The sequence below is a fragment of the Aythya ferina genome (genome assembly GCF_964211825.1).
Source record: "Aythya ferina genome assembly, chromosome: 2".
Taxonomy (NCBI): Eukaryota; Metazoa; Chordata; class Aves; order Anseriformes; family Anatidae; genus Aythya; species Aythya ferina.
The window spans coordinates 51,303,604-51,331,493 of record NC_140297.1 but is presented as its reverse complement, the minus strand read 5'-3'; the positions used below and the strand labels follow the sequence as shown (position 1 = coordinate 51,331,493).

Here is a 27,890-nt window from a genome sequence, read left to right as displayed (position 1 = left end):
AAACAACGACCTAAACAAATAACCCAATTCCCATGTACAGATCTATATCAGTCAAACCAAAGATTGTTTCATTATTAATCATAGAGTAAAAGAATATAAAATGAAGTAGAGTTCTTTCTTTTAAATACCAAATGCATTGAAGCAGCAGTCATTTATTTTTATGTCATTATTTCTTTTGATACTATGCAAAATACCTCCATTTCTAAATGCTGGTTTTCTAAAAACATAACCATTAGGATAGTTGTTACATATTTAATTTCATGCTCCACTCAGCATAAAGCAGTTGAGAGACTGCCAGCCAGAGCAAATTAAGTAACCGGTTAGATAATTTCCTGCTTAATTGAAAGCAGGTAGTTTTTAAAAGTAATAATTGATTTTGTTTCTAATGAGTGTGTAGCTATTCCTTCCTTTTTCTACTCCTGTTATTAAACAAGATTGCACTAAACTGTTGTACACAGTAATGACAGACACAGGAGGAAAAGAATTAGAGAATAATGTTTATTTAATATTTTAGGTTCCAGTTGCAATAAAAGAACGGGGGAATGGCATCTTGATATTGGTCCTCCATTTAAAGATCATCACTTCAAGACCTCATCCAGGTTGAAAGTTCTTACCTTCATGCTCTTCGGAGACAATAAATGACCCAGAAATCTCAGCTTAGTTCAAAGCAAAGAAACATCAATCATCCTAGCAGACAGTAACTGACGTCAGCAGAAAAAGTGGTCTGGAATCACTTCTGTCCTCTTGCTTTTGGGAATGGTCACTCCAAGAGAAAGCTGGAATGTCTAAGGACAACAGATAAAGAAATCTTTGACTGACACATTTATGATTGGAAAAGAGGACTTAATTCTCCACAACTGTCAAAACAGCAACTGTCACAAGCAGTTAATTCACTTGAAAATTATATTTAAAAACAAAAGAATAATAGTTCTATTAAAATGCTTAAACAAAATATTACATTGTCTGATCTAAAGAAAAAATTAAAATGACTGTGTCCATCTTTTTTCTTCCACTTCTTTGAAAATTAACAAAAAGAAAAGTACATTCTACATGCGTAGAAAATATTCTTCCAAGCTTTGTATTACAATCCAATGTTTTGACAAGTTAATATAAATAACAGTCAAACTCCAGTGTGATTCATTTTATGCTCTATCCTCATAACTGTTGAGCACCTAGGACAACTTCCCTTCAATTTGTGCATATATATAAGCATCAATTCCCTAAAGTGAGTGATGCAAAAACAAGCCAGAGTCTAAAATCAGTAACACATCTGTATAAAAATCAGAAGCTATAGCACTGCACCACACCCACACAGTCAATTTATAACCACTACAGCATGCTGAACTAATTCTCCCAATGAAAAATCATTCCTGAGTTCAGGCTGGTAGGTATTTCCCATATTGCTGTTATTGATTAATGCCCTGAGACAATTAATATCTGCACTGGGTAAAGCAATCAAGAGTTCTGGAGCCTGTCAGTAGTTTGATCCATGCACTATCGAAAGCATTACATGCAATTATAAATATTTATATCTTATATTTAGTATACAAATCCTTTGTCTGAATTTACAGTTTTACATGCAAGGATTTAAAGAAAACTCTCTATCAACACAGAACAGAATAAAGAGGTATGCAAGGGAATCATAAGATTTGGGGATATCTTCTTGAGCTTGCTTTAAGAAAGTACAGTCACTGAGATTTACTAGTATGCCAAACAACAAGAGGTTTTTTTTGGTTTATGCACTCTGTCAAGCTTCTAAAGGGGTTAATAAACTCAACGGCAACACCACGTTTCGTTTTTCCTGAAAATCATGGTTGCTAACCATAATGAATTCTCCTTTTATTTAAAGGTCATCAATACAGTCCTTAGAGATTGACCATTCATACACAATGGCACTGAATGACACCCGTCTTCTTGATTAACACTCACCCACTTTTCACATGTGACTACTTATGTAGGAATACAGGTTAACCATATTTGTAGACATCTAGGTATGCATCTCAATTTGTAATAGTGTGGTGTGAAATGGCTGGGGAAATAGGTTAAATTTGAAACAGATATTTTATACAAAGAAGAAAACAAATGTGAACAAGCCATTCAGTTTTAGTCCAAGCAAGTACAAACAGCATATCATCAGGTACTACTCCTGTATTATAAACATTATAGGGGCAAAACAGATATAAAACTTCCAGAGCTTTTCAGCTCTGCATTCAGAGTGCTTCTCATACCTCACCACTTGCGAAGCTAGATGCTGTAGTTACTAGTAGTTAAAGTTTCCAGTTCTCATAATAAAAGAAATGGAACCCATCACATAGTCTGTAAATCCTGACATGAAGCAGTGTATCTAACGTAATGAAGTCACGCATTTCACATTTACTGATGTAGTTGCTGTTATAGTTACTGTTATAGTTGCTTTCAGTTCAGCAGCAGGATTAGAGCTGATTTACCATTTCCCCTTCCAATATTTATAGCATTTCATAGTCCATCTTCTTAGAGGTCAAAGAGAACAACAATTAAAACTGCAAATTGTCAGGCTGTCCATCACAGATCTTAGGCCAGGGTCACTTACAGACCAAATTAGTACAAACAGAAATTGTGGGAAAGGAACACAGTAAAAAGGAATAATTAGAAATATAGTGTGGCTATGGTTAAACTGGAGGTGGGAGAGGGGAAAATGTTTTACTGTTCAAATGAATACTTTATGAATGGTTACTCTAGTAAAAAGCTGTGATTCCTGAGGACACTGGAAAAGCTTCTGGGAGATATTTGCATGTGATTAACAAATAAACAAAGGAGTTCTTTCATTATAGTTATCCAAATAGCACTTAGCAGACATCCATCTGCTTAAAGTTATTAAGAATTTAGATCAAGTGATTTGGGCTTGTTGGACCTGTGCACAAAAGCTATATGATGATAAAAGGGTCAATCACATGAAAATAAATACTTTCAGTATGCTACTGTACCTTTACTATATACATGTGTATATATACATGTATATATGCATATACATGCGTATATGCACACATGTACAGTGCACATTCATGTGTATAACTCATACAAACACACTATTTATGTTTAAATTCTGAAGTCTGAAAGAGTGCAAATAGAGTACTAAATGCAGACTATCTCTGATATCTTCACCAGTCATTGATATTCTGTTATTAGGACAGACTTGATAGCACTGAATAGAACAGTGACCACAGATCACAACTGCATACTCTACTTTTAAAACAACCCCCAGGTGACCCCAGCTTGCAGATTCTCAGGAGTTTTCCACTGAACTTGTGCCAAAAGCACATAGATGATTAATCTGTAAATACCATCTTCTGAGTAAATCTAACTTCTGAATTACTTTCTGCTAGTACTTAAGTGAAGCTATTTTCCCACAAGCTTTAGAAAGAAGTCATTAAAGATTACCAATTTCTATCTTAGATTAAGATCTAATAAATCATAATCAAACAGAGTAGGAACTGGTATTCAAACCATTCATAATTACAGGAAAAGGTTAGCTGATCTAGAATACAAGGGTGAGCATGTCAAAATATGCTCTTTGGAACAGAGACCAATACAGTATAACCAAACAGGTTAAAAGTCTTGTCAGGAAATTAGTGAGAAAGATCGTAAATTGGCATTCAGAAAGATATTTATGTATGTATAGACACACTAATTCTGAGTTCTATCTTCTCTGCAACTTCAGATTGCAGTTAATTAGCTATTAAGAAGACAAGGCTATAGAAGGAAGAGTTTCTAAACAAAAACATAGTTCTAGGTTTGCCCTATCCCAAAGACGTTACCAAAATTTTACCATCAACCTAAGTAAGAATGTTGTCAAGTCCTTAGGAAATAAAAAGTCATTGCAGCAGAGAACAACTTCTCCTTTATCAAATAAGTATTTGAAGACAGCAGCCTGGCCAGATGGAAAGTCTTTAACAGACTGTGCCTCATTACAGCTCCTAGTAAAGGGATGAATCCTCTGCTCTTGCTGCAGTCTTGGGAGCAAACTAGCTTGGAGAAGTCTGCGCAAGAGCCAGAGTAAAGTCTGAAATGCCTCCTGGAACACCCCATGCTTAGCTAAAGTCTTGTCTTTTTCTGAGAGTTTATAGCTAGGATCAAGTGACCCACTATATTGTCTAGACTTGTGTCAGACTCTGAAATCACAGCTGCCACATGTGAAAGGAAGACAGAGAAAGACAGCACTGCTGATTTTCTACAGAAAGTTTGGGCAAGTCAAACAAGCTACTTTAAAATGTTAAATACAGTTTTTAGCCTAACAGCTAGAAAAATAAAATCAGCTTGGCTTCAGATTGTTGGAAACTTTCTGAAAATCAAAAGCAAGTTCCACATGAAGGATGCAGTCCTATAAGTTGACTTGTGCCCACATTTAAGGATAAATTAATTTAAAATTAAGCACTATGGGTATATCTACTTTCTCAACTGTTACTAATCTCAAACTATCTACCCTAACCACCCTTATGAAGGACTTACCCACAGGAAAGGAGAAACAACAAAAATATTCCAAATATATGCTTCTAGATCCCTGAGGGACTAAAGAAAAGTGCACATATTTTCTCTCCTGAAGGGAGAACAAAAATGTTTACAAAAACAAACAAACAAAATCCTACTGAATAAAATATAGTGCGCTAGCTCTATTCTGAAACATTTACCTGTTCTCCTTCCTCCCTCAAATAGCAACACTGTTAATGGTCTCAGCGTCATAAAGGCTGAATATGCTCCCTTCATTCTGTGTCCAAAATGGGTGCTCTGGTGTGGGAAAGTGAGTGATGTTGCTGCCCAGGCTGTCCATTTTCTATGGATAATTAAAATCTTTAAGAACTGCTACAATAAAACTTCTCAGAAACACAATATATCCCAATACAAACAGATACAAACAGGACGACACATCATTATTCTCTGAACAAGATTACCAATGACTTATCTTCCCAGTACCTGGAAAAATACACCTCGCACCTCCACACAGGGGACAAATAGCCACAAATCTGGCACATCACAAAGGAGCACTCAGGGCACCACACAGCTCTTAGTAGGGCAGTCAGGAGCTCCACCCCGTAAATCCATACAAAGCAAATACAAGATGAGTAAATGTGCCACAGTGAAGTCCCACCTCAGCACATTCTGTACTCAGATCTCCACATCTGCTTAGGTTTCAGAAGCACTGTAGAATTACAGATTAAAATCTGATTAGGTTTAAAATAACATTTCAGGTATCTGGTAGAATCACATTTAAAGCTCACACAAGGAAAAGCCATGAGGAGTTGCCTGCATATAAGAGCTTCAGTCAAGAGCAGTAGGTCTCCTTCACAATACCATGATCCTTTTTGTAAGTATACCCTGGTGGGAATAATAAACCCAAATTACATCAGAGAGTTAAGACACACTCTTACCTCATGGCCCGGATTCAGAGCCGCATAATTCTAGATATAACCTCTGCAGATTTCAACTGTCTAGCATGTCAGGCTGCATTACTGAACACTGAAATACTGCATTTTGAGTGGATGAATCTAACTCAAAGGCACTACATTTTAATTGCAGTACAAATAGCCTCTTTAACCTAGGCATAAAAGCCACCCTTACTCTTCCACAAGAAAAACATAGAGCACTGGCAGCATAAATGAACAGACTTTGCAGCACAAGCACAGAGCAGATGCCATGAGGCAGCCAGAAGTACAGTTGAATTTACCACAGCTAAGAGCCTGGCTGATCAAAAACATGAACCTTCCATTTGACAATATGAATAAGATGAATAGCGGTAATTAACAAAACATGTTACAATCCATGCAAATACTTTTTTTACTTTATTAATTATGAAAATATAAAGGGCAACTGTCAGGCCAAATTTGGTCAACAACTTACTTGTTCTTTTGCCCTAAACCAACAAAGCTTCTCCCCCCCTCCCCTTCTTTTTTAATTCACATGGAAATAGGTTTACATAAATAGAACAGTGCAGTCCAACTACTGTTAACACTGTTATGGTAGACTGGAATTTCAAGGCTTTCATGCTTAATTTTCTTTTTTTCTGTTCATTCCAAGAAAATGTACTTTATTATAGCAGGATTTTTCCATAAATTAGTTTGCTTTAATTACACTGTTAGAAACCAATTAAAAAATGTTATGCATACATGCATGCACACACCAAACACAAAACAATTTTTCATACAGTTACCATAGTTCATAAATTTAGTATGAACCCTCTCAGGACCAAGCCTGCTCATTGGACAGTTCTAGGGATGCAATGTCATAACAAAAATGTGCTATTTGCCACTTTTTATTCCAGTCTAAAGCCTGGAAAATAACCACCAGTCATAGGCCTCCTTTCATCTCCTTATTCCCAGTCAACAGTAGAGAGATATCCCAAATCCTACCTGTTTCACTGATTCTCTCCAGCACCCCCTTCTCTCTCTGGGAAGTACAGTGAAGTCCTCAACACACACACCCTGTAGAGTTGCATTTTCTCTGTGAATGCTCCACTAGACCTTCTTCCCCCATGTTCTAGCTCATAGCATAGGCTGCCTGAAAATGTATCCTTTAGCCCTCTGCCTTCTTGAATGGGCATAGTGGGCTCGTGATAATATAATTCCACATAAAAAGATAGAAAATTTTGACTTACTGGAACCCAGCATCCCTTGGCACCTAAGCAAAAATGAAAAAAGTTCAGAATAAGGCCATATGTTTGAATTTATTCAGTTTATCAGAAGCATAAGCTACAAAGCCCCAATAATGCAAACAAACTTCAAAGATGAAAAGAAATCTCTGAGTCTAACTTAGCTGAAATCTCTGAGCTGTCTAACTTAGACAGCTGTCATTGGTGTATCCAGGTATGTGTTTTGCACTACTGACAATGAAAGCATATTGAAGACTGTTTACAAATCAGTAAATAGTTTCTTGCACGTTATAAGCTTTTAATATAATGATTTACTTTAATTTTAGAATGAGAGGTTCTTTCCTTCTTGGACAAAGCACATCCCATAGGCAACTGAAGACTACGCTTCCCATATTTCCTTATCAAGTTGCCACCAACACCGTAATATACAGCTAGGCCTGATTTGGAAAATGGGAATTGTTTGTGTTTCAAATGGATAAGAAAATCATAAAAAGCTTTGAACATGTCTCATAGGCATGTTGGCCCATGCTATTTCACAAAGAGAAGTCCTCCAAGTTCAAAACTGACTGCCAAGGCTGCATACATGACATTTGCTATTTCAGTTCTTATGGGAGGGTCCAGATAAGATCCTTCTGGGTGAAGAATAAAGCTAGACAATCTCTAGCCAAAGATTTCAGAGAATGTTTTAGGCTTTAGTCTTTGGAAGTACTGACAGTGGCCCTGATCCAGTAAAGCTCTAAAGAACATAATTTAAACACTTTGCTACATCAAAACTGTAATGTGCTATGAAAGAACACAAATATCTGACTAGTACAAATACTGAAAAAGGGAACACATAAGCACAGTTGAAGTTTAGCACTATACTCATTTTTTACAATAGTCAATTCCACGTTCCCATGGATCTGCCCTGGTAATTTTTCTTACCCTTAAGAAAAATTAATGGCAAAGTGTCAGGGTACAGCCCTAGTCTTAAACAACATCTCCCTGTGCTACCAACTCTCTCTGTAAACTTTGCTCCTAGTGCTTTTAGCGATTTTCCGCCCAATCACCACATTTTAGCTTATGTGTCTACAAGGACAACACTAGATAAAGTCAACCTGCAGTTACACCATAGGTGATGAGCAGCAAATCAAGAAAGCTGACGGGACAGAGGCACCAGGGGAAGCTCCATGCAGAGCCAGTTTGGGTCTGATTGAGTTCATTAGGTCAGGCTGCATCCCATGGCACTGCAAATTCACATCCATGCAAGTACTTTGGTGTAGCATGGGCTATGAATACATCTTGTAGAGCTCGCCCAGTTATCCTGATGCTGTGCTCCCAGGACAGCAAAGTCCAGGCTGAATGGCTCTGGGACTGAGTTGATGCCACTAACCCTAAGCTGAACTCAGTCTAAGCCCTTGGTTGGGCACAGCACAAAACCAGCCTGGACCTAGGACTGCAACTGAGTTTACTTCACTATGGAGCACGGCACACAGGCTCCAAATGGTGCTGCAGAACTCAGGCTAGCTCAGTACCTCCAGCTGAGCACAATTCACGCTGATTCAGGGTTATGTTCCTGTGTGGTCACTGGCTGTGCTGGGCTCCTCAGCAGTTCTGATAAGAGGAACATGCAATAGGCACACCCAAGCAGGCACAGGTCTGGTTCAGCAAGACAGTGCTTCAGCTCTATAGGGCAAGGAAGCAGCTGGACTGCATCCAGGCTCATACTCAGTGCTAGATGTTCCAGACTCATGCTGGCTCCTGACGAACTAATCAGACATCATTGCAACACACTCTTTAGCTCTCATCGTCAGAGTTTCCACAGGGCTCCCCTCCCCAGCATCACTTACACTAGTTTGCTGTGCCTGCTTTGTACCCGATCCAGATCTTCTGGCTGTCCTGAGCCTAGGTGCAGCTCCCCTAGGAAACACATCACACAAAGCTAGTACGTGAACGCACAAAATACAGCCTGAGACACAGAAGTGTAACAATACCTATGCAGAAGGAATATTAGAATTAGCGTAAGTTACTCCGAGTAAATCAGAACAGATACTCTGTGATTGCATTATACAGAGACCGCCTTTATATCGAGATGCCAGCATACCAGCCTTGTTCTTTAACGTCTAAAGCATTTGGTTACAATGAGTTATAATTTATTATAACAATGTTAATAAATTAAAAGCACAAAGGGGCAATTACAATCACATTAAAACACTCCGTAATTTTGGAAAATTAATGTTTCACTAAGTCTTCATTTTTACAGCTAAATTGAGTCAGAACTGTGTTGTTCCTACACTATGCTAACTAGTATGTGTTAAGCTTTTCTGAACCATATGGAAAGCCATTATTTTTTTTTTTTTTTCCTTAAGCAGGATTCTCACCACTTTGTTTAATATCACTACAAATTATATAGGCTAATATTTACAGATGGTTTCACGTCTGAAGTGTGAATCAGCAAACTGCAAGACAACAGGTAGGAAGCGCTCGTTCCCAAAGGAAGCGGCGTGAGCTCCCTGCCCGAGGACCGCACCACAGGCCAGGAGGTCCCCTCACTTCTAACCCTACGTTTGGGTTGGGACTTTGGGGTGTTTTGTAGGACCAGGCTTCAGCAGGATCGAACAGGAGAGGTTTCTGAATCACAGTTAGTTGTGGGGGGAAATGGGAAAATAAAGAATCGCAGGCTGTGCTTGGAAAGCCATCAGGTTTTTTAACGTTAGGCTGTAGGTTGTTTGTTTTTTTTTTGTGTCCTGGTGTTTCTACTTCAAGTCTCAGCCAACTTTTCCACCTCAGCGCCCAAAGATGGCACCGCACCTGCGTGCCCAGCACGTTCAGTGTGCGGGGCCTTTACGCTTCCAGAAAGTTCTGCTGCAGGTTTCCAGGTGCTGGGTGGGGTTGGGGGGGACACAAGAAGCGCCCCGCACACACACATACACATACACACGGCCCCCTCACGCGGCGGGCCGTTGGGGCCGTTGGGGCCGTTGGGGCCGTTGGTTGGGGCGGTTGGGGCCGTTGGTTGGGGCGGTTGGCGGCGCGCGGGCAGCTGGAAGTCGTTGCCCGCCGATTGGCGTCCGCGTTGCCACGGCGACCGCCCCGGCGGCGCCAGCCGGGCCGCAGCGCGAGCGGGTGATGTCACGCGCCCGGCGCCGGCCGGTCTGGGCCGCCCGCGGCTGAGGCGCGGGGCGGGGGTGCGGGGCGGGGAGGGGAAAGGGGTGGGGGGGGAGCGGGAGGAGGTCCCCTCACGTTCAAGCTGCGCGCCCAAATCCGCTTTTTGGGGTGTTTTCGGCGGGTTTAGGGCAAAGTCCGCCCGGCACGAGCTGGCTGGGTGTTTTGTGACCCGGCAGGAGGTGCGGGTGAAGCAGCAAAGCCAGCTTATATCGCCGAAAGGCAGCCAAATTCTCGCCCTGGTGTCCCATTATTGTAACTCTCCTGCTAATAAAGGGGTTCGGGGCACAAGTTCTCGGGAAGAGAAGGAGTATTGACCACCACTCGCCCTCAAAGGCAGCAGAAAGCGTTGCTGAGGCAGAGATTTTTTCCGTTTTCTGTCTTTCAGATGGCTTCAGGCAGCGCTGATGCGGTCTGTGGGCAAGGTGAAGGCTGGATCCTACTAAAGTCTGTGCCCTAGAGCACCTTGTGCTCGGGGACACACAGCGGGACCCCTCGCAGGTGGACAGCGTGTGGAGGGCTCACCTGGCAAGCACTGCTTTGGCCAGAGAGCTGCAGGCTCAAACACCCGTCTTCCTCTCGTTTGGGAGGACGGCAAGTAAGCTAAGCGTATGTAAATATGATTGCAGTGCGAGGCTCAGGTTGTCCGATTTATTTATTTGTTTATTTATTTATTTATTTACTACCTGCACAGCATGGTGTTTAAGTGACCTGTAACCTCTAAGATCTTAGTGGGATTTTAACAGCGCGTGCTTTTGCTGACTGCTTAAGCGAAGTGAACCGGAGAACAATCCTTGACAGCAGCCGCCTCCATCAGGTAGCTTCGAAGGAAACGAAATAAATGCCTTCTGGTGGGGGAAGGGAGCGAGCGTCCTGAGAAACTCGCTCCTCCGCTCCCATTGATCATCACCTGCGCTGGACTTCACACAGCAGTTTAATCCTATTCTCTCCCTCAAAGGTTTCAAGCCTCTGCAAGATCCAGACTGCTAGGGAACAAAGGCTGGTATGTGGTTCCCTCAAAGGTCAGTCATTAACCTGCCCCGACAACAGTTTTAGGAAGATCAAGGCAATGAAGAAAAACTAAGAAAAAGCACTTTCACTTTGGAATGAATTGTTCAAAATGCCCTTATACATTGAGTTTTATTCCCTTTCAGCTCCGCACTTTTTAGTTCCTGCACGTATTTATTTCTCATCAGGAATAATGGCAAGATTTGCTCTCCCAGAGATTTGACCTTAAGTTTATTCTAGCCACAACACTATAGACCATTTCATCAATTATAAATGTACTCATGTGTATAGAGGAACTGGTAAGCCAGCTCGGTAATACTACCTTGTCCTGGAGGCTTACCCTTATAAATAAATTAGGGGCATATCTTTATGAAATACCAGTAGAGAGAGAGAAAGAAAAGAAAGTAAGAGAGAGAGAGAATGAAAGGAAGGAAGAAAAAGAAAGGGAGAAAGGATGTAAGAAAGGAAAGAAGAGAGAAAAAGAGAAGGAAAGAAGGAAAAGAAAAAAGGAAAAAATCCAGATTCACTTAAAAAAAAAAAAAAAAAAAAGATAAAAGGACAAGGGCTAACATCAAAAGTGCTTTTTTTTCCTGTGATTTGTATTTTGTGTGTCAGTGTGTCTATACATGAGACAAAATACTGGATATGCAGTGGCCAGACTATCAATGACAGTCATTTCCATAAGTTATTGATGACCCTTTAGCTCCCAAGTGACAGGCCAAAGTAGAGCCACGAGCAACTTATGAAAGGTCATCAATAACAACTGAAAATAAATGTGTCCAGTGCCTGCCCATTGTGTGTCCTGTTTATGCAATGCCAGCTTAAGTTTCATCTGGCATAGTTTTTAACAGGCTGTAACCATCTTAGTTCCTGTCTGGAGCAACAAGGTCTTCCAGCGTTGGAGGAAGATGTGCATCTCTCAGCACAGCAGGATGAAACAATACCCTAAGGAGTGAAAGGAGAGACTGTGCACCTCACTAAAACATTAAACACCACAGACAATCCCAGTGCAGCAAGTGTAAGACCATTCAGAAGAAAGAAGATACAGGGAAGTCAGGAGGAAAAAAAAGGAGTAGCTGAGATGCAAGGTTGTAAATTATACCTTGTGTTAAGGTTATAAGTATGTAATATTCTATTAATGTATTGCTGATCATAATCTATGTCATACTGCAAAGAAGATTGATGCATTGTGTGTGGAAAGGAGTTTCTGGAGGCAAAAGAAAGCTCTTTCTGTCTATGCTGAGTCTCGTATTCCCAGTGGAAAAAGACTGCAATGGACACTGGATGCAATCCAGTGGGGACCAAACATTTGGTTTTACCTGTTTCTTTACAGAATTTGCTTTGAATAATCTTTGCCACTAAACACAATCTCTTTTAATTAGAGTTCTGTATTTAATATATGTATATATATTAAATTATTTTGCATTTGCATTTTCACGTTTTAAAAAAATAGAGTTTTGAGAAACACTTTTCCAGAGATTGAATCAGAGTAGCTATTTCAAGAGGTCAATCTGAAATAAGCTAATGACTTTGCATCCAGTTGTGAAACTTCTGCTCACTTGAGCAGGCCTTATACCACATCCTTACTCAGGCAAATAAGCTCATTAACTTCAAGACAAACTTCCTATATGAGCAAGGATTTGTGCTGCTTTTCAAGTCAATTTCCCCACTGAGGTAAGTTAAGAGATTTGCTTGAATAACATATATCAGTTCTTTAAAGTGTTGAAAGAGCATGCTAGTGGAGTTAAAATTACCAAAATAAATGTCATTAACACTTCAAGGTAAGTATGTGGAAACATACTGGTATTGAAGACAACTTGAAATAGTTACTTAGCATAAGCTGTGTGATTACCAAAAATATTCTTACATTTAATTTAACTCGTTTAACTTTAAGAAAACAAAGTAAAAACTGTAAGAAAATGTGCACGTTGAAGCATTTTTAAAAGCAATTTTGAACCTGTCTTGACTTTCACACAGTTTGCCCTCTGCACAAGTAGGAAAAACATGAAGAATTGCTATACAATTACTCTCGAATGGAAAATAACATTCATTCCCATTTCTTATAAGAGAAAATTAGTAAGTCACAGAATATACTTAACTGTGAAGAATTGCAGTTCATGGATCATTGTCCAATATTCTCCTTACATCCATCTTTCATTTTATCTGCATCTCCAGCCATTTGCACTCTGCAATGTGTATCTTGATTTTAATTCACTGTGGTACACAGTGGTTTTCATTACACAGTCCTGTGGTCCTAATTAACACCTGAGGTCATTTTAGTACAAAGTATTATTGGAATTAAGACCTAAGTGTGTGACCCTAACTACCAAAAGGAGACAAGGTCACTCTCACTTTCTTTCTTCCACTCTAAATGTGACATCCAGCAAGAGCTGTATTCTGTCAACCGAAGTGACATTTTTTTTCAGAAGCAGTGTAGGCTATAAAGAATGATCACAAAGCATCCTATCAGAAATTAATACAAACCTCATTTTTTAGCAGAGCACTTTTTCAAACACTAGTACATAAGCAAAGAAAAACTCAGCTACAACCTTTGAAATAATCTCCTACTATTCTACAATTCCTTCTGATGGATAGAAGAGAAGAATGAGGAAGAGCTTTTCTCTTCTGTTACTATGCACTTGTTAGATCCTCACATGTTATGGCAACAGGAGCACCGCAGCAGGTAAATAGAAAATAAGGTTACACAGAGTTCTGCTTTTCTCTGAAGTGCATGGGGGTGGCCCATAAACAACTGTGGTAAGGGGATTTGAAGACAACTTGAAAAGCTTCCCCACCACCACCACCACCATACCTGAACTCTTAGTTCTTTTTAGCTTCTGTTCCCAATAATGCCACCAATGCAACTTGAATCCAAGCAGCAAATGTTTTCTGAAGTGCTTTAAATATTGGTCAGGCTGTCACAACAGCACAATGCAGAATTGTAAATTAATATTTGGCAAGCAGGTGATATCTGAAAGTGATGCTGACCCTTAAAAGTACTTTGACAACCAACTGACCACTCACAAGAAACATCAGAACATTTGCACCAGAGCAGAGAAATCAAAGGTCTCTCCGCCTACCTTGAATGTCCCTCTGCTGTGAGAAAGTTGGTCTCTTCTCACCCAAAGAAAGTGATTCTCATTTTAATCCTACAACAAAACCAAACCAAAGAAAAGCCACAAAGATTTTGAAGAATTCCTTAAAACACTCACAGAGATCAAGTAACAAACACGTTAGTGTTAGCTTTCAAAATGTAAAATGTTGTATCAGTGCAAAGTATTACTGTTGTTTCTGCAGGGTTTTTTTGTGGCCTGAACTTAGACTGTTTTTGCTGATGAAGCTGTTCAGGTCCCCTGCAAATAAATACCAGTATCATTGGTGTAATGATAACATATGCAGATGAGCATGTACACATCCAGATACTTATTTAATTTAGGTCGATTTGCTCGTTGTCCCTGTAGGCTGTATTATTTGTGTGATTATAGAGCTCTTAATGCAAACTCATAACAAACATGAAAATAATATGAGGCCATATCATACCATCAGTTTCAGGCAGATTAGCTGAGGATTTCTGTCTGTAAACAAAGGGCATGACACTGCACATAAATCTGATCTAAATCTACACAAAATAAAATTAAAGTTAAAGTTAAGACTCCAAATTCAATCTGTTACTATGTAACTCAGTTTAATATAGTGCTCTTCAGGAAGCTGCTCCAAATACTCCTAACTTATTTTCCCCTTCCCCAGAATAAGCATCCTGACTGCTTATATTTGGACCACACTGCAGAAGGCTGTCAACGTGAGTTATCTTTCTTGCCACAAGCTTGCTTCAGTCAACACAGAAATCTGACATTACCCAACAAACCCAGTGTTTTTGGTCACCTGAACAAAGCAACCTTCTTAAATGACATTAGCCTTCAGCCAACTTAACAACCAGCAGCAAAATGCCAGGGCATCTGTCAGTGACATACCAGTGTTGTCTGCTGCCGCAGCCTCTTGAAAGCAGTAGATGGGTTTGCACAAATTTCTATAACTTTAAATATCTATTTCCATGCTGGAGGCTGCACAGCAAGAATAGCTCTTCGTTACAAACCCCTGTTACAGACTTTTTCAGTTGTCCTCTCAACTAATGAAGATAAAATATATTTCTTTAGGTATTGATTTCCATGTTTGCATAAAAAAGAGTCTACATCAGCATAAGTTGTTTTGCTTGCTTGTTTGTTTTTTTGTTAATCCGTTTCTCATTCTCCAAATTTTTTGTTCTCATGATTTTTTCAAGCTGAAGGAAAGCATAGAGTTAAGTAGAAGTATGCTCCTGTCATGAGCTCTAATGCTCTAAACTGGACAACTACATGAACATGAAAAACAAACAAAGAAAGAAAGAAACAAAAACTCCTTTGTCTGTGAAGAGCTCTTGTGGCCTGTCAACAAACATTTTTCTCTTTATTTTCTAATAAACTTCATGCACAGGAGCAATGGGGAGGCAGCTGCAAAGAACACAGGTGAAGTTCTCGAGAATTTCCATCTTTCTCATTCACCTGAAAATTCTCAGAAAAAAAAATAGGGGAAAAAAAATTAAGGTTGTGGGTTGTATTTAGATTTTGGATTTCAGAAAATAGAATGGTTCACACTCTTTGGGGAAAAGTCTTGTGATAAAAAGAGTTTTAGGGAGTACTGCCAATGAACCATCCCTGGTGAGGAGAGGTAGCAGAAGACGGATGGATTTTGGTCCATTGGTAGTCTATAGAGTGAGATGACTTCTCCATGCTCTGGATCTTCCCTGATCCATTCTGAGTAGACTGCAAAGGAGCCCACAGTCTCACCTCCAGCACGGCCACAACCAGGCAGATACAGGCATGTAGGAATAATAAACCAATAAAGGATTTACATATTCTTTCCTCTACCTCCCTCCCCCACCCCATTTTTCATTTCATATTGCTGTCCCCTGTTGCCAAGAGGAGTTTATCTATGGTGTTTGGTAAGGGAGTACTAAACACATTATAGTGCTATTTTAAATGACATCACAACTAACTAGATATTTTAATTGAAGGTAAATAACCAACATTATTGCCATTTGAATGATAGCAATAGTGGAGAGTAATGGCACTACTGAGGAATCAATTGCTATTTCCCTCATAAACCATAAACCATTCAGAGATTTATAATGCTTTTTTAATGACCAGCCCTTCTAGGTGTTGAGCAGCTCCTGAGTCTTCTGGATGCCTGCTGAAGTCAATAGGAATGGGGGGTGTCTCGGTGTCACATTTTTGTGCCCGAGGATAAAACACCAGTTATCAGCTGCAAGCAAAGGAAAGCTTGGGATTTTACCATGCTGCTCTGCCGGTGTGCCCCAAACCCCAAAATGGGGATGCTTGACTCAACCACTGTTTCATAACCTGTTTAAGAATAAAAATGCATTGTGCATTTGTGTGCATTTCATGCCCTCTTAAGGTAGGTATGGCAAGTAACCTTGTGGAAGAAACCATGTCGACTGCTTATTTCCTTCTGCATACCTAAATGCGTTGCCTTTGTATTTCATCTGTCCTGAGACCATTTTAACTAATGCAGTGTTATCCAATGCACCAGTTGGTTCGGTGGCATTGTATCATGCACAAACACCCGTGGATCTGGAGTGCTGCCAGAGGAGATGTCCCCTGTGCTGAGCACTGGGGAGGGCTGTTCCCGCTCCCTGACTCTATCCGGTCCTAAGGTGCTGTGACCCAGGGGCAATGTGAATGTCTCAGGTTTATTTTTCCAGTTGGAGTCAATGACATATTCATCTACTCAGACCTGCGCTGACAAATCCAGCCTCCTTTACTCATGAGAGTACTCTCATCAAGTTAAGTGGGATTAACCCCATGATGAAGGAGATGTAAGGCCAGTAATTATGTTTTCATTTTCACTTGTTTTACTTTGATTTTGTATGAAAAGCAACTTTTTAAAGTTCCAGAGAGCATCTGTGATGCTGTCGCAGCCCATCAAGTCTCAGCTAAACTAGTCCACTATTGAGGATCTTGTTGATAATATTGTTGAATACTGTTGATGATATTGCAATAATCGGTTACAAAGGAAATGAATTTCTACTCTGGATGTGGAAAGAAAGCACAGAAGTACAGAGCCAAGACAGATGAGCTCCTCCAGCCAGCCAGCAAGGGACCACATGCCTAAAGATGCACAGAATTTATTTAGAAAATCCAGACTTGGCCTGGTGAAAAACAGGAGCATTAATCCCTATATGCTCACGTCATGAAAAATATTGCCATTAACAGGACAAAAGCACAAGCAGCAGCCACTGCCCCTCTCTTTTGTATACATCTTCAGGGATGAAGAGTTTCACTATGCCTACCTCCACTGCTAGCATACTGGGCTTTCCAACCCATTTCTAGAGCAATTTTCTTAGCATCTGGTGCACATCCAATCTAAATTTTGAAAAAGCAGCCGACCCAACCTGCTCCCACTTAAGTCAATGACAAAACTCCCATTGACTTCAAGGAGAGCACAAGCAGACGGGTTGTTAACAGGGAATTGGTGCCTATTGTTCACCGGAGCATGTCGGGCTAGCATGTATCAACTCCACGAGCATCAAAGGGAGTTACTAGAGGAAATCCCCTGAATATTTATGCGATAGTCAGAGGGGAGGGCTGTTTTTCCCTTTCCCACGTATCTCTACCGAGATACGCTAGCTATGGGAACACACACGATCTTCTTGCAACTGGAGCAATGCATACAGGGCCCCGGGTTTCCCTGCAGAGCCTCTTCTGTGGAAGTAGCCCGATGGAAAAAGAGCTTGGTGGCGTATCACGGTTCTTCACGCGTTTCCAGAAATACCGACTCATTTTCAAGAGCCAGTGTAGTGTCAGGGGATTCTCACTGTGCCACTCCAGCCTGCGTGTATCATCTGTCCAAACTGGCTTTGCGAGTGCTAAAGGGGAACCAGTTACAGACTGGGGTTTCCCAGAGATTTCCAGTGAGATCACACAAGCTTCTAGGAGGGTTTCTGCGCAAACAGCACAGTGCAATGTTACAGTGTGCCTACTTTCACAAAGATTTCCATTAAATAGGATCAGCAAGGTTTGAATCTGCGTGCTCACCACGACTTAAAGATGGTGGGAGTTTTTTTAGACAGCACGTTGAGTCTGTCCATATTATAAGGACTCTGGGAAAGAGATAAAGTGTAACCATACCGAATGCTTTAGGGCCCATTTATATTTCCACCTCATGAGAGCCAGCAACGGCAGAGAGTGGAGTTTCACAGAATAAAAGCAATGACGGCAGCATAATTGGGATCGTCCAGCCTGTAGCTAATGGAAATAAGTCTTCCCATCATATTGTCATCATGTAGCATGCAAATCTACGCCTCAGTCAGACAAAGATTTACACCATGCACCTAGTTTTCGCGCCTGGAGGATCCCAACTGCCATCAGTGGCACTGGTAATGTGGGACAAAATAAGCAAAACAAGAGTCTGAATATTTGTAAGCACAGCCTCAAAACATATGTTTTTGAGGGGTGAGAGAGAATGAAAGTGTGCTTCATTATACTCTTCAGACGATCCAGCCTCACTGCTCATTCACGTTCTGGGTTTGACAGCTTCCCACCGTACCCTTCCTATATCACCCGTTGTGACTAAGCATTGAGGGGATCATTAATCACCATTATGAATTTCTCCCCTTCTGCCGGGCTTGAGTTAAAAGCCCAGGGGCAGATCCTGCAGCCTTTACTCCTTCCTGCAGCCCTTTCCCCAGCGGGCAGACCTACTTCACTCACCACGAGCTGGGAGCATCGCAGCAGCTGTAGGGCCGGGCGCGGTGTGTCTCGTACCGGCGTCCCGTAGAAATATGCACTGGTTGCTCAGGAATTAACAGAAAGTTTGCGCACCGCGATATTGAATTAAAAGGTTGGGATCTGCCACGGGACGACTTAAGCCGGGCTCTGGAGGATGCGCCTGTTAATTTTAATGCTGCCTCAGAGCGCAGAACTCCGGACATTCGCAGCATCATATTTAAAACATGGTACATCGACTAATACGTGATCCCGCGCGTTAATGGAGCAAATTAAGTTACAGGTATGAATTTTACATAAAACGGATTAATATTATATGCCATGGAGGAATTTTAAATACCCCATCCCCATGCATTTTTAATCGTTATGCGCTCTAATTTAACGTTCCCAGGCGCTGCTTTGCTCGGCTCCCTAACCCCCCCTCAAGTTTTCCTTGGGATTTTCCCTGCTGGCATCCCCCAAAACCCGCGGTAGGACGATGCGGGGCAGCGCGGGAAGGGGCCACAAAAAACGCCCCCCGGGGAGGCAGGGCAGCGCTGCCCCCTGCTCCCCACGGCGGGGCACGGCTCCGGGGGCCGCTGCGAGGCGGGGGCCGCCCGCATTCCCCGGACCTTCCTCCCCCGGACCGCCCCCCCCCCCCCTTCGTCCTCCTCCTCCTCCTCCTCCTCTCCTCCTCCTCCTCGGGGCCCGGCCCCCTCCAGCAGCGCCCCCGCCCCCCTGGGCCCGCCGCCATTGGCCAGCGCCGCGTTCCACGGGGGGCCTGGGCGCTCTGATTGGCTGCGACGCGCCGCCGCGGAGCCCCCCCCGCCCGCCGGTCCCATATAGCGGGCGGCGCGGCCGGCGGCGGCGGCACAGGCGGCGGGGGCCGTGCTGAGAGCGGCCGGGCAGGGCAGCAGCGGGACGGGAGGAGCCCGGTGCGCGGAGAGGGGCGGGCGGTGGTCGCAGCAGGAGGGGGGCGTCCCGCTGTCCCCCCCTCCGTCGTTCCGTCCCCGCGGCAGCATGAAAGCCGTGAGTCCCGGCCGGCCCCCCAGCAGCCGCAAGGCGCAGCCCGGGGGGGCGGGCGGCGGCGGCCCCCCGGCCCTGCGGTGCCTGGCCGAGCACAGCGGCTGCAAGGGGGGCGAGGAGCCGGCGGCGCTGTGCCTGCAGTGCGATATGAACGACTGCTACAGCCGCCTCAGGAAGCTGGTGCCCACCATCCCGCCCAACAAGCGGGTCAGCAAAGTGGAGATCCTGCAGCATGTCATCGACTACATCCTCGACCTGCAGCTGGCTCTGGAGACGCACCCGGCGCTGCTCCGGCAGCAGCAGCAGCAGCACCCGGCCGGCTGCCCCGCGGCCACCCCCCGGACCCCGCTGACGGCCCTCAACACCGACCCGGTAAGAGGTGCGTGCCACGCCGGGCCGCGGTGGTCGCCGCCGTCTGGGCACCCCTCCGAGCCCGGCTGCAGCCCCCGGGGTGGGCGCGGAGCCCCCCGTCGGGGCGCGGTGGGCGCCTCCATCCCCCCGGCAGCCGCCCGGTGCTCCCGGTGTAATTGCAGCCTCTCGAGGGAGCCGCCGCAATCAGCGTGTTTGCACACACGGCTCCCGGCGCTGCTCCTAGCTCTTCCCGGCCCTCCGCCGAGCACGGCGGATTTGGGGGCTCCGGCACCCGAACCGCCCCGGTGCGGCATTTTTTGGGGGGCAGCGGGGGACAGGGAGCATCTCCTGCCGGTGGCACGGGGAGCGGCATGTCTCGGGGACTGGGTGGCGGTGCGTGTGGGGGTCTCCCCTTCCTGTTCCTCCCCCCGTAACTCGGCGCCGTCTCGTTGCTGTGCAGGCTGGCTCTGTTAACAAGCCGGGGGACAGCATCCTCTGCCGCTGACCGCCGCTCCCCAGGTGAGTGCCGGGTCGCCGGGAGCCCCCCCCCCCAGCCCGGTGGTCGCGAAGGGGGGGGGTTGAGCGCGGCCGCAAGCATTCGCAGCAGGCTCCGGGGGGTTAGCTTTAATTACCGGGCGGTTATTTTATTCCTTTTAATTACCGTTTTTCCAACACCCCCTCATCTCCCCCCTCCCTTTTTCACCCCCCCCACCTCCCTGCCCGGAGCGCTTCTGGCTGCGGCGTGCAGCTGCGCATCCCTCCGCCTGGCCCAGCCTGGGAGCCGCGCTTGTTGTTTGACCTGGTTTGTTTTGGGTTGTTGATCAAGCATGTCTTGTGTTTTGTCGGTGGCGCCAGTCGGTCTGGAGCGGAGCGGTTCACACACCCCCTCTATTCATTCCTCTCCCACAGGTGTGCGGCGGCGCCGCGCAGAGGCACCGCGGGGGGCGGGCGGCGGGGAAGGGGGGGGCCCGGCGGAAAAAAAAGAAAAAGAGCGAGCCGACCCCCCCGTGCTCCGCCCGGCAGAGCCAGCCGCCCCCCGGAGCGTTTTTTTCCCCCCCTAGCCCCCCACCCGCCGCCTCTTCTCTCCGCCTGGCAGCAGGATGCGAGCGGCGGGGGCAGCGGGGTGCCGGACCCCCCAGCGGCAAAAGTTGCGCCCCTGCCCCGGGACAGAGGAGCGAGCTCCAGCCGAGCCCCTAGGAGCGTAACTGAGGGAGCCAGCAGCCGATCCTTGAAGCTTTACTAATCTACCAGAGCATTTGTAGATATATTTGACATCTATTGTTTCAAATAGATGGTTTTATTGGGGCCCAGGGAACTTTCTTCTCCCTGCAGGAGTGTTACATATTGTATAGATAAAAAACGCGTGGCATTTCATACTGTGTATATATAGAGATGTTCTATGAGTGTGAGAAAAGTATATGCTTTAATAGACTACTGTAATTATAAAATATTTTTAATTAAATATTTTTTGTAAATATTATAAAGGTGTGTATGTTTTTTTTAAATCTGTGGGAATCTCTTTAGGCAACTGCAGCTCAAGTACGGAGCTGCTTATATGGAAATACCTTGAATGTGTAGGGCTTTTTTGTCCCCAATTGTCCCCAAATATCCTTTAGACTCGGAACCTACAGCTATACCTAGTGGTCCTGCATGATTGCATGAGATGTCTAATTGCAAATGAACTTGTTTGGAGTCCATACAAACGTGTTTTTCCTCAATCTAGACTAAAAATGTTTGTAAGTGTATTATACATTTTGAGACTACACTTTTGTCATTTAGGCACAGGGGTTTTTAGTGCGTTCTATAAAAGTAGCGGTAAGATGTAGTGCTTTTTTTACTGAAAATAGACAAACTCTATCTACTTTTTGCATTATGGGGTGATGCTTTAGATCTTTAATCAGCTTTTTAAAAATCTGCTGTTGCATCAGATCAAGAAATTTGTTCTGGAACTTCATTTAGTACCAAAAGGTTTAACTGCAAACCTGCATTCCTACGGTCTTATTAATTGCTTAAAAAGCGAAAACAGTTCTCTGCTTGCAACCAAAGGGCAAACCATTAACAAAAACAGTTACTGTTTCCTTCGTCCAAAGAGTATTAATAGGGGACTGCGGAAAGGCATATGGGCAAAGTCATTATGATCAGTGGTGTAAACTCATCTTAAAATGAACTTAAGTAGACCAAAAATCAGATAACTGCGTCAAGATTATTTTTCTAGTACAAGATGACTTTCATTTCACTGCAGCTATGTTACAGTTAAAATCCTGTTTAATCTCTGTGATGTGTAACTACTACATGTGAACATTAAACTAGATTTACCTGTCTTTAACTGTGATTCTTCAGCTTATTTCTTCAATTCTCTGAATTTGCATGTTCGTTCTCCTTGCCTCTTTTTTTTTTTTGTTCTTACTATTTGATGGGCAAGTACATTTTATGGCAGGCTTTTGTAAGCTCCGAGTTCTACAGCCTGTAAACTAATGCCCGGGCTTGGTGCAAGATGCTCATTTTGTGTGATCAGTAGCCTGCGCGCTTGTGAGATGGGATTTTCAGAGTGGGAGAATTAAGTAGGATTTAATTGGGTGCTTTGTAAATAGCTAGCCAACTGTGTGTAACATGGTCTGTTTGACTAAAAAAGAGAGGATTTGTTTCAGATTATACGAATGTCAAAAGTACCATAACCCAAGGGACTTCTTCTATTAAGTTAAATATTTATAAGGTAATGAACTGCTGGGGTCATTAGCTATTGACTACAGTGATAATGTCAACAAGATGAACATTTTCTTAATCAAAATAATTGCATAAAGATCAAATCAAAAACTGGCTTGCATGTCTGCAAACATGAGGCCTCCTGTCACTTCAAATGCTTTGAAAGCAGTGGCATTTCACAGGCTTGTCCCTGGCTCAAGGGACAGGGAGTGGGTCCCCAATTTTTCTCCCCCCAACTCACATGTTATAGTAGTTTAATGAGTGAAATACACGTTCTTGTAGAATTAAGTCATGAACCTATTGTTCTGTGTCTCCAGCTAATTCAATGACAGTAAGAATGCTATTAATGGGATTTTTTTCTCTACTGCAGTCTGGGAATTTTTGCATTGTTTATTTAAACAACTTTTTTTTTCCTCAGGAATGGCTTACATTTCCACTCATTTTCCTTGTTTATCCTGTTAATATTTGTAGTCCTCAGCTTAGCTGAGCTCTATAGCTCAGCTTATTTTGTATACAGGTTTTTCAGTAACATTAGTTCTCAATGCCCTCATTTGTTTCTCTCCGCTGTTGCCAAATTACAGTATTCTGTTACACAGAAGAGGAAGCAAGTAAAATGTGCTGTCCTAAAATATGAACTTACCTTGTCGAGATTCCAGATATCAAAGCTGGTGTATCCTGGGAGACCTGATAAATCGCTGGACTGCCCTTCCACGGAGAACAGACCAATTTGTGGATTGTTTCAAATCGGGGCAATTTCCCATAGAGTTTAGCGGTTTGAGGATTTCATTGTTGTTTTGTTTGTTTGCTTAAAAAAGCAACTGTGGTGCAACAAGTTACAGCCTTTAGAAAACTGAAATCTTACTAAAAGAGCTGTGAAAATTTTCACATTATATAGGATTCCTGACAAGCATGCAAAAAGAAAAAGCTCTATTAAAGCATAGGAGAGGCTGGTCTTGATTTATTCCTTATGCTATGTGTGAAACTGTAAGCAAGGAGTGTCTAATCGCTCACTAATGGCTGCAGTCAGTACAGCCCTAAATACAGCCATATTTATTTTTGTTTTTCAAAGGTTCTAGAATCTTTCAAAATACTTTAATCCCATATTTTGTTTAAATCATGTTTTCCATACAGCAGAAGACGTAAATGTTTGAACAAAGGCGAATTAAAAGGACTCTTTCTTCTAGCGCCTTGGATTTTCTCTTAGTCACAAAAGCATTCCTTAAAAGGAGCTATTTGATTGCGTGATGAGAGTTGTGGTGAGGCTGCCAGATTAGGAATTAGGATACCAAATTCTGTTCCCAGCTCTGCTACTGAGACTCTGTTGTGACCTTGAGCAAGTCACCAGCTGTCAAACTAACATCCCGCTTTCCATTCGCAATGATGACATGTGCTCTGGTTTGTAGAAGCAGAGATGAAACAGACAAAATGTAGTCATGTTTTTTACTTCATTTTTGCTAGGGGGATTATGTTTTGGATAATAAAGATAGTGTAAGAAGAGCTGAGGTTATTAGGAAACCTTCGTAAGGGAAGCTTATTCAGGAGCACATTCCTAGCAGCGGCAGTGAGAACTCTGTTGCTTGGGACGCTGGAATTGTAAAGGACTAGAAAATGTTCTCAAAAAGGAGTAGAAGAGGGAGGGACTGAGGTCTTTTCTATCCCAAACTTGTATGCTTTCAACAGAGAGCAGCAATTAATACTGCATTTCAGTGAGCTGCAGTGCTGAGCTTCCAGTCCTTACTGATGCTGAGACCCCTCTTAAATTTCCAAATGATTGGAGGTGTTGATTCCATACGAAAGCCAAATTTGAGCTCTTACAGTGGGAGATGCGTTTTCCCCGCTGTTTCACATGGGGATGGTATTTATTTTCACTTTCTCAACCATGTCGTATTGCTTTTAAGCAGTTGCCGCGTTTTCAGCTCCATGAGAAATGGTCATGAGGAATGCCATAGCTGTCCTGCAGGTTGTTCTGAGTTAATAAATAAGCCATGTATAGGATAAACAGGTTTATGCAGATGCAGAGCAGCACTTTAGTATTATTTGTATTTTTAACACTTTCTAGCTGTACAAGTCACATTCCTTTAAAACCTTTGCAGTCAGAAAGAAGAAACCACAGTACGAGCAATTCAAGTAATTGTCTTAGATGCAACACAATTTGCTGGCTTCTCCAATAGTGAGGCTTGCAGTGCTAAATAGCGTGCTTCCCAAACACTATTGAAAGCGTTGTGCTCTCTAGTCCCAGAACATGTGATCTGAAAACACAGGCTAAATATATTCCCCCCCTTTGCAACCGCTTGCATTAGAAAATCCATCCATCCTTTACTCTTGCTCCCATGTCAGAGAAAACTCGCACGCTGTGCCTACCAGGGGAGGCTGCTTTCCCAAATGCGGCAAGCAGGCGTGCAGGGACCAGCCCTCAGAGGAGCAGTCTGCAGAGCTGGGCACCAGGCACCCTGGGGATGCAGCCTGTGGGGCAGGGCGGGCACCTTGTGCTGGCCATGCCTCCTCAAGTGCCCTTCTCCATCAGAAAAGTGTTGGGTGAGTGCTGGGCCTGAGTGCCAACCTCGTGGGGTGTCACACAGCAGTGTTTCCCCTGTTTTGCCCCTCGAGGTCTCGCAAGCACTGCAGGCAGCATCTCCCCTGCAGCCAGCGGTACCCTGCCTGTCCCGTGCCATGGGGAGAGTGGAGCCTTCTGCGGGCAGCTCGTTTCCCCACAGAGGATGCGGTGGTGGCTGGAATGAGTTAGTCCCCATTTGTCACTGCTTGGCCTGTAGGGAAAAGAGCTGGTGCCCAGGACTCGCACACAGACACTTGCAGTCCCTCTGCAAGAGCCGCGGGGTAGAGCAGCTCTAACTTTTCTTCCTTTGATGGACATGGAGCACACTTTGACATGGTATGAGGGTTGATTTTTATTCCCCCCTCCCTCCTCTTTTTTTTTTTTTCTTTTTTTTTTTTTTTTTTTTTCCCTGCTTTAACCTTCTTTTAGCCTTGGGTTTGCTTGCCTTTTTCTTTTTTTTTTTTTTTTTTTTTTTTTTCCCCCAAAGATAATGTTTATCAACTGACAGGATACACTTGTCTCTGGTAAAAGAAACACTTTGACAATTTTCACAACATGTATAATTTACTTAAGGACCCTAATGGCTTCTTCTGAGCTGTGTCATGTAAATAAATATTCCAACCATTTTAACACACACATTATGTACTCCATAGATCAATGGCTCCTTTGAAGCTGTTACTGTTTATCCTGTAAGTTCCTATTCAGACATTTTTAAATATGTATTATTATTTATTCATCTCTTCATTTAGAGATGCTGGCGTCTCTATTTGTAGCAGTCTAGCATCTATGCATGCAGTTCAGAACAGTTCAAAATTAATATTGCTCAGCCTTTTCAGCAGGTTGGAAAGGTCCCCATGAAAATGTGGAAACAGAAAAAGAATTGTTCAGACAAATGGGACTAGCTTACACACATTTAGGACCGGATATTTAAACCTCCTTCCACTGCTTCCTTGTCTTTTCTAACAGCCTGGGAACAGGCAGGAAGACTTGGGAGGGCAGCAGTACCTGGTCCTAGAGGGACAGGAGGAGAGGGTGCCACATGGAAAGAAGCTCCTTTTGACTGCCCAGAAATTGGGGAACCCCTATAGGAGCTGTGCTGTGCTGGGAAAATAATGGTGCAGAAAGGCATTGCCTTCTCTAGCATGAGTGAGGAAGCGGTGCGTCGCTCCATGTGTAGGACAGGCTCACCATGTAAGCAGGAGCTGATGTACCAGCACTCGCTTTGCCTCCCTCGTTTGTGAGATGCCCCGGGACTTCAAGTGCCAGCAAGATGTTTTGTTGGGGTTGGGCTTTTTTGGGGGTGCAATTCAGGGGGCTCCTTGCCAGGCAGTGAGCATAGCCAGGGGTAGGTGTGAAGGTGCAGGGCAAATGGGCATGGAGGCATGCACACAGATGACTTTATGCCTCTGAAACTATTAGCTGGGGCAAATCCTTTCCTGTTCATGGACAGTGGGGAAGAAGGCAGGAGGCTCCTGGCAGGAGGTTCCACCTCAATAGACAGCTACACGGGGAACCCAGCAGAGCTCCCTGGCCCTAGTAGAAATAGCCCAAGAGATAAGAGGGCCTGTGAAATTATGCAGGCTAATGAAGGAAGAGAACCTGGGAGGAGAAAGTTAAAGTTCCTATTTAAATGCAGACATCTGCAACAATAGAGGTGGAAATATTAAAAAAAAAAAAAAAAAAAAAAAAAAAAGCTATCAAAGTCATTTGCTTGTAGTACGAAGGCTTTTGTCTCACCTTGTTTAAACAGTCCCACTCCTGTGTTTAGTTTACTCGTGTTAATATCCCCCAGAGGCTTCATCATTTGCTATTGATGAGCATACAACAACAACAACAACAAAAAGGAAAATGTTGCTGTCCATGCAATTAATTCTCTTTCCAAGTACTTAAAATTCAGCATATCCCTTCAGTTCCAAAGGTGCTAGATCTTCAAAACCAGCAAGCTGCTCACAGTCAGCAGGGAAACCCCAAGTTGTCTTGGAGCACATAAAAACATTCAGTGCTGATAAATACCCACACTGTGTTTTGCATCTTCATAATTTGGGATTCCATTTACTTGACGTATGCAATAAATAAAACAATAAATAAAATATGCTTCCTGCCTCAAGGACATTTCTCTACACAGGTTGCAGCCCAGTATATAAACCCTTTTCAAACCAGCTGGTTCTATGCATCCACCATACTTCCTCTTCTAAAGGCAGAAACACCTTACAGCTGAGTGCAAACATCACCCTTTAAACCAGAACAGGAGCAGTTTAATAAGGATGTAAAGCAACGCAGAGCATTACTCTAAGTGGAAAATGGGCAAATTGTTGCTGTTAGCATTCTTTTTTTGGGGGGTGGGGGTGCTTCTACTGAAAACATTGGGAACTCCAGTGACTCAGCTCTTGATCATATACCTACTGAAGTCTTTCCATCACCTTCAGCAGTGTCTCAATGCCAACAGAAAATGGCAAATGGCAAGCCCACCCCTGCTCCTGCCCCAGCACTTGCTGTCCACAGCTCCCACTGCAACACGTGGCTGGCAGAAAAGCTTGGGAAGTTACAAAACCCCCTTTGACACTGTAAGATGGGTTTGGAGCTGAGCTTTGCACTTGGCCTCGAGCTTCACAGGAGCAGTGGAGCTGATGCTCACTGCCATCGATTGCTGGGAGCGCTTTCATTGCGTTCGGCTTGAACGCTAAATATAAACAGAGATATCCGCCCGTGTTTGTTCGGATTCACT

At 43.4% G+C, this 27,890-nt stretch overlaps 2 protein-coding genes and 1 long non-coding RNA gene across 6 annotated transcripts; 2 read left to right on the top strand and 1 right to left on the bottom strand.

The window, feature by feature from the left end:
* Positions 1-523: 523 nt before the first annotated feature.
* Positions 524-9,533, bottom strand: LOC311432450 (uncharacterized protein; the record flags this gene model as incomplete). The annotated part of the gene is made up of 6 exons (XM_084510900.1): positions 524-785; positions 4,665-4,807; positions 6,381-6,528; positions 6,626-6,648; positions 8,449-8,518; positions 9,410-9,533. The coding sequence occupies 4 exons, from the start codon at positions 9,531-9,533 to the stop codon at positions 6,386-6,388; spliced, it is 360 nt and encodes a 119-aa protein (XP_084367026.1). The 3' UTR covers positions 524-785; positions 4,665-4,807; positions 6,381-6,385.
* A 328-nt stretch (positions 9,534-9,861) lies between these two features.
* LOC311432923 lies at positions 9,862-11,363 on the top strand. Of its 3 annotated transcripts, none has more exons than XR_014690428.1 (3): positions 9,862-10,005; positions 10,152-10,361; positions 10,458-11,363. It is a non-coding gene; the product is annotated as an uncharacterized lncRNA (long non-coding RNA). The 3 variants fall into 3 exon arrangements; XR_014690429.1 differs by having other exon boundaries at positions 10,152-10,580; positions 10,722-11,363; XR_014690430.1 differs by having other exon boundaries at positions 10,152-11,363.
* An 8,054-nt stretch (positions 11,364-19,417) lies between these two features.
* On the top strand, positions 19,418-22,234 carry ID4 (inhibitor of DNA binding 4). 2 transcript variants are annotated; one of them, XM_084511480.1, is made up of 3 exons: positions 19,418-19,929; positions 20,369-20,427; positions 20,818-22,234. In XM_084511480.1, the coding sequence occupies exons 1-2, from the start codon at positions 19,552-19,554 to the stop codon at positions 20,411-20,413; spliced, it is 423 nt and encodes a 140-aa protein (XP_084367606.1). In that variant the 5' UTR covers positions 19,418-19,551; the 3' UTR covers positions 20,414-20,427; positions 20,818-22,234. The 2 variants fall into 2 exon arrangements, with proteins under 2 accessions (XP_084367606.1, XP_084367607.1); XM_084511481.1 differs by having other exon boundaries at positions 19,418-19,936.
* The last annotated feature ends 5,656 nt before the right edge of the window (positions 22,235-27,890 follow it).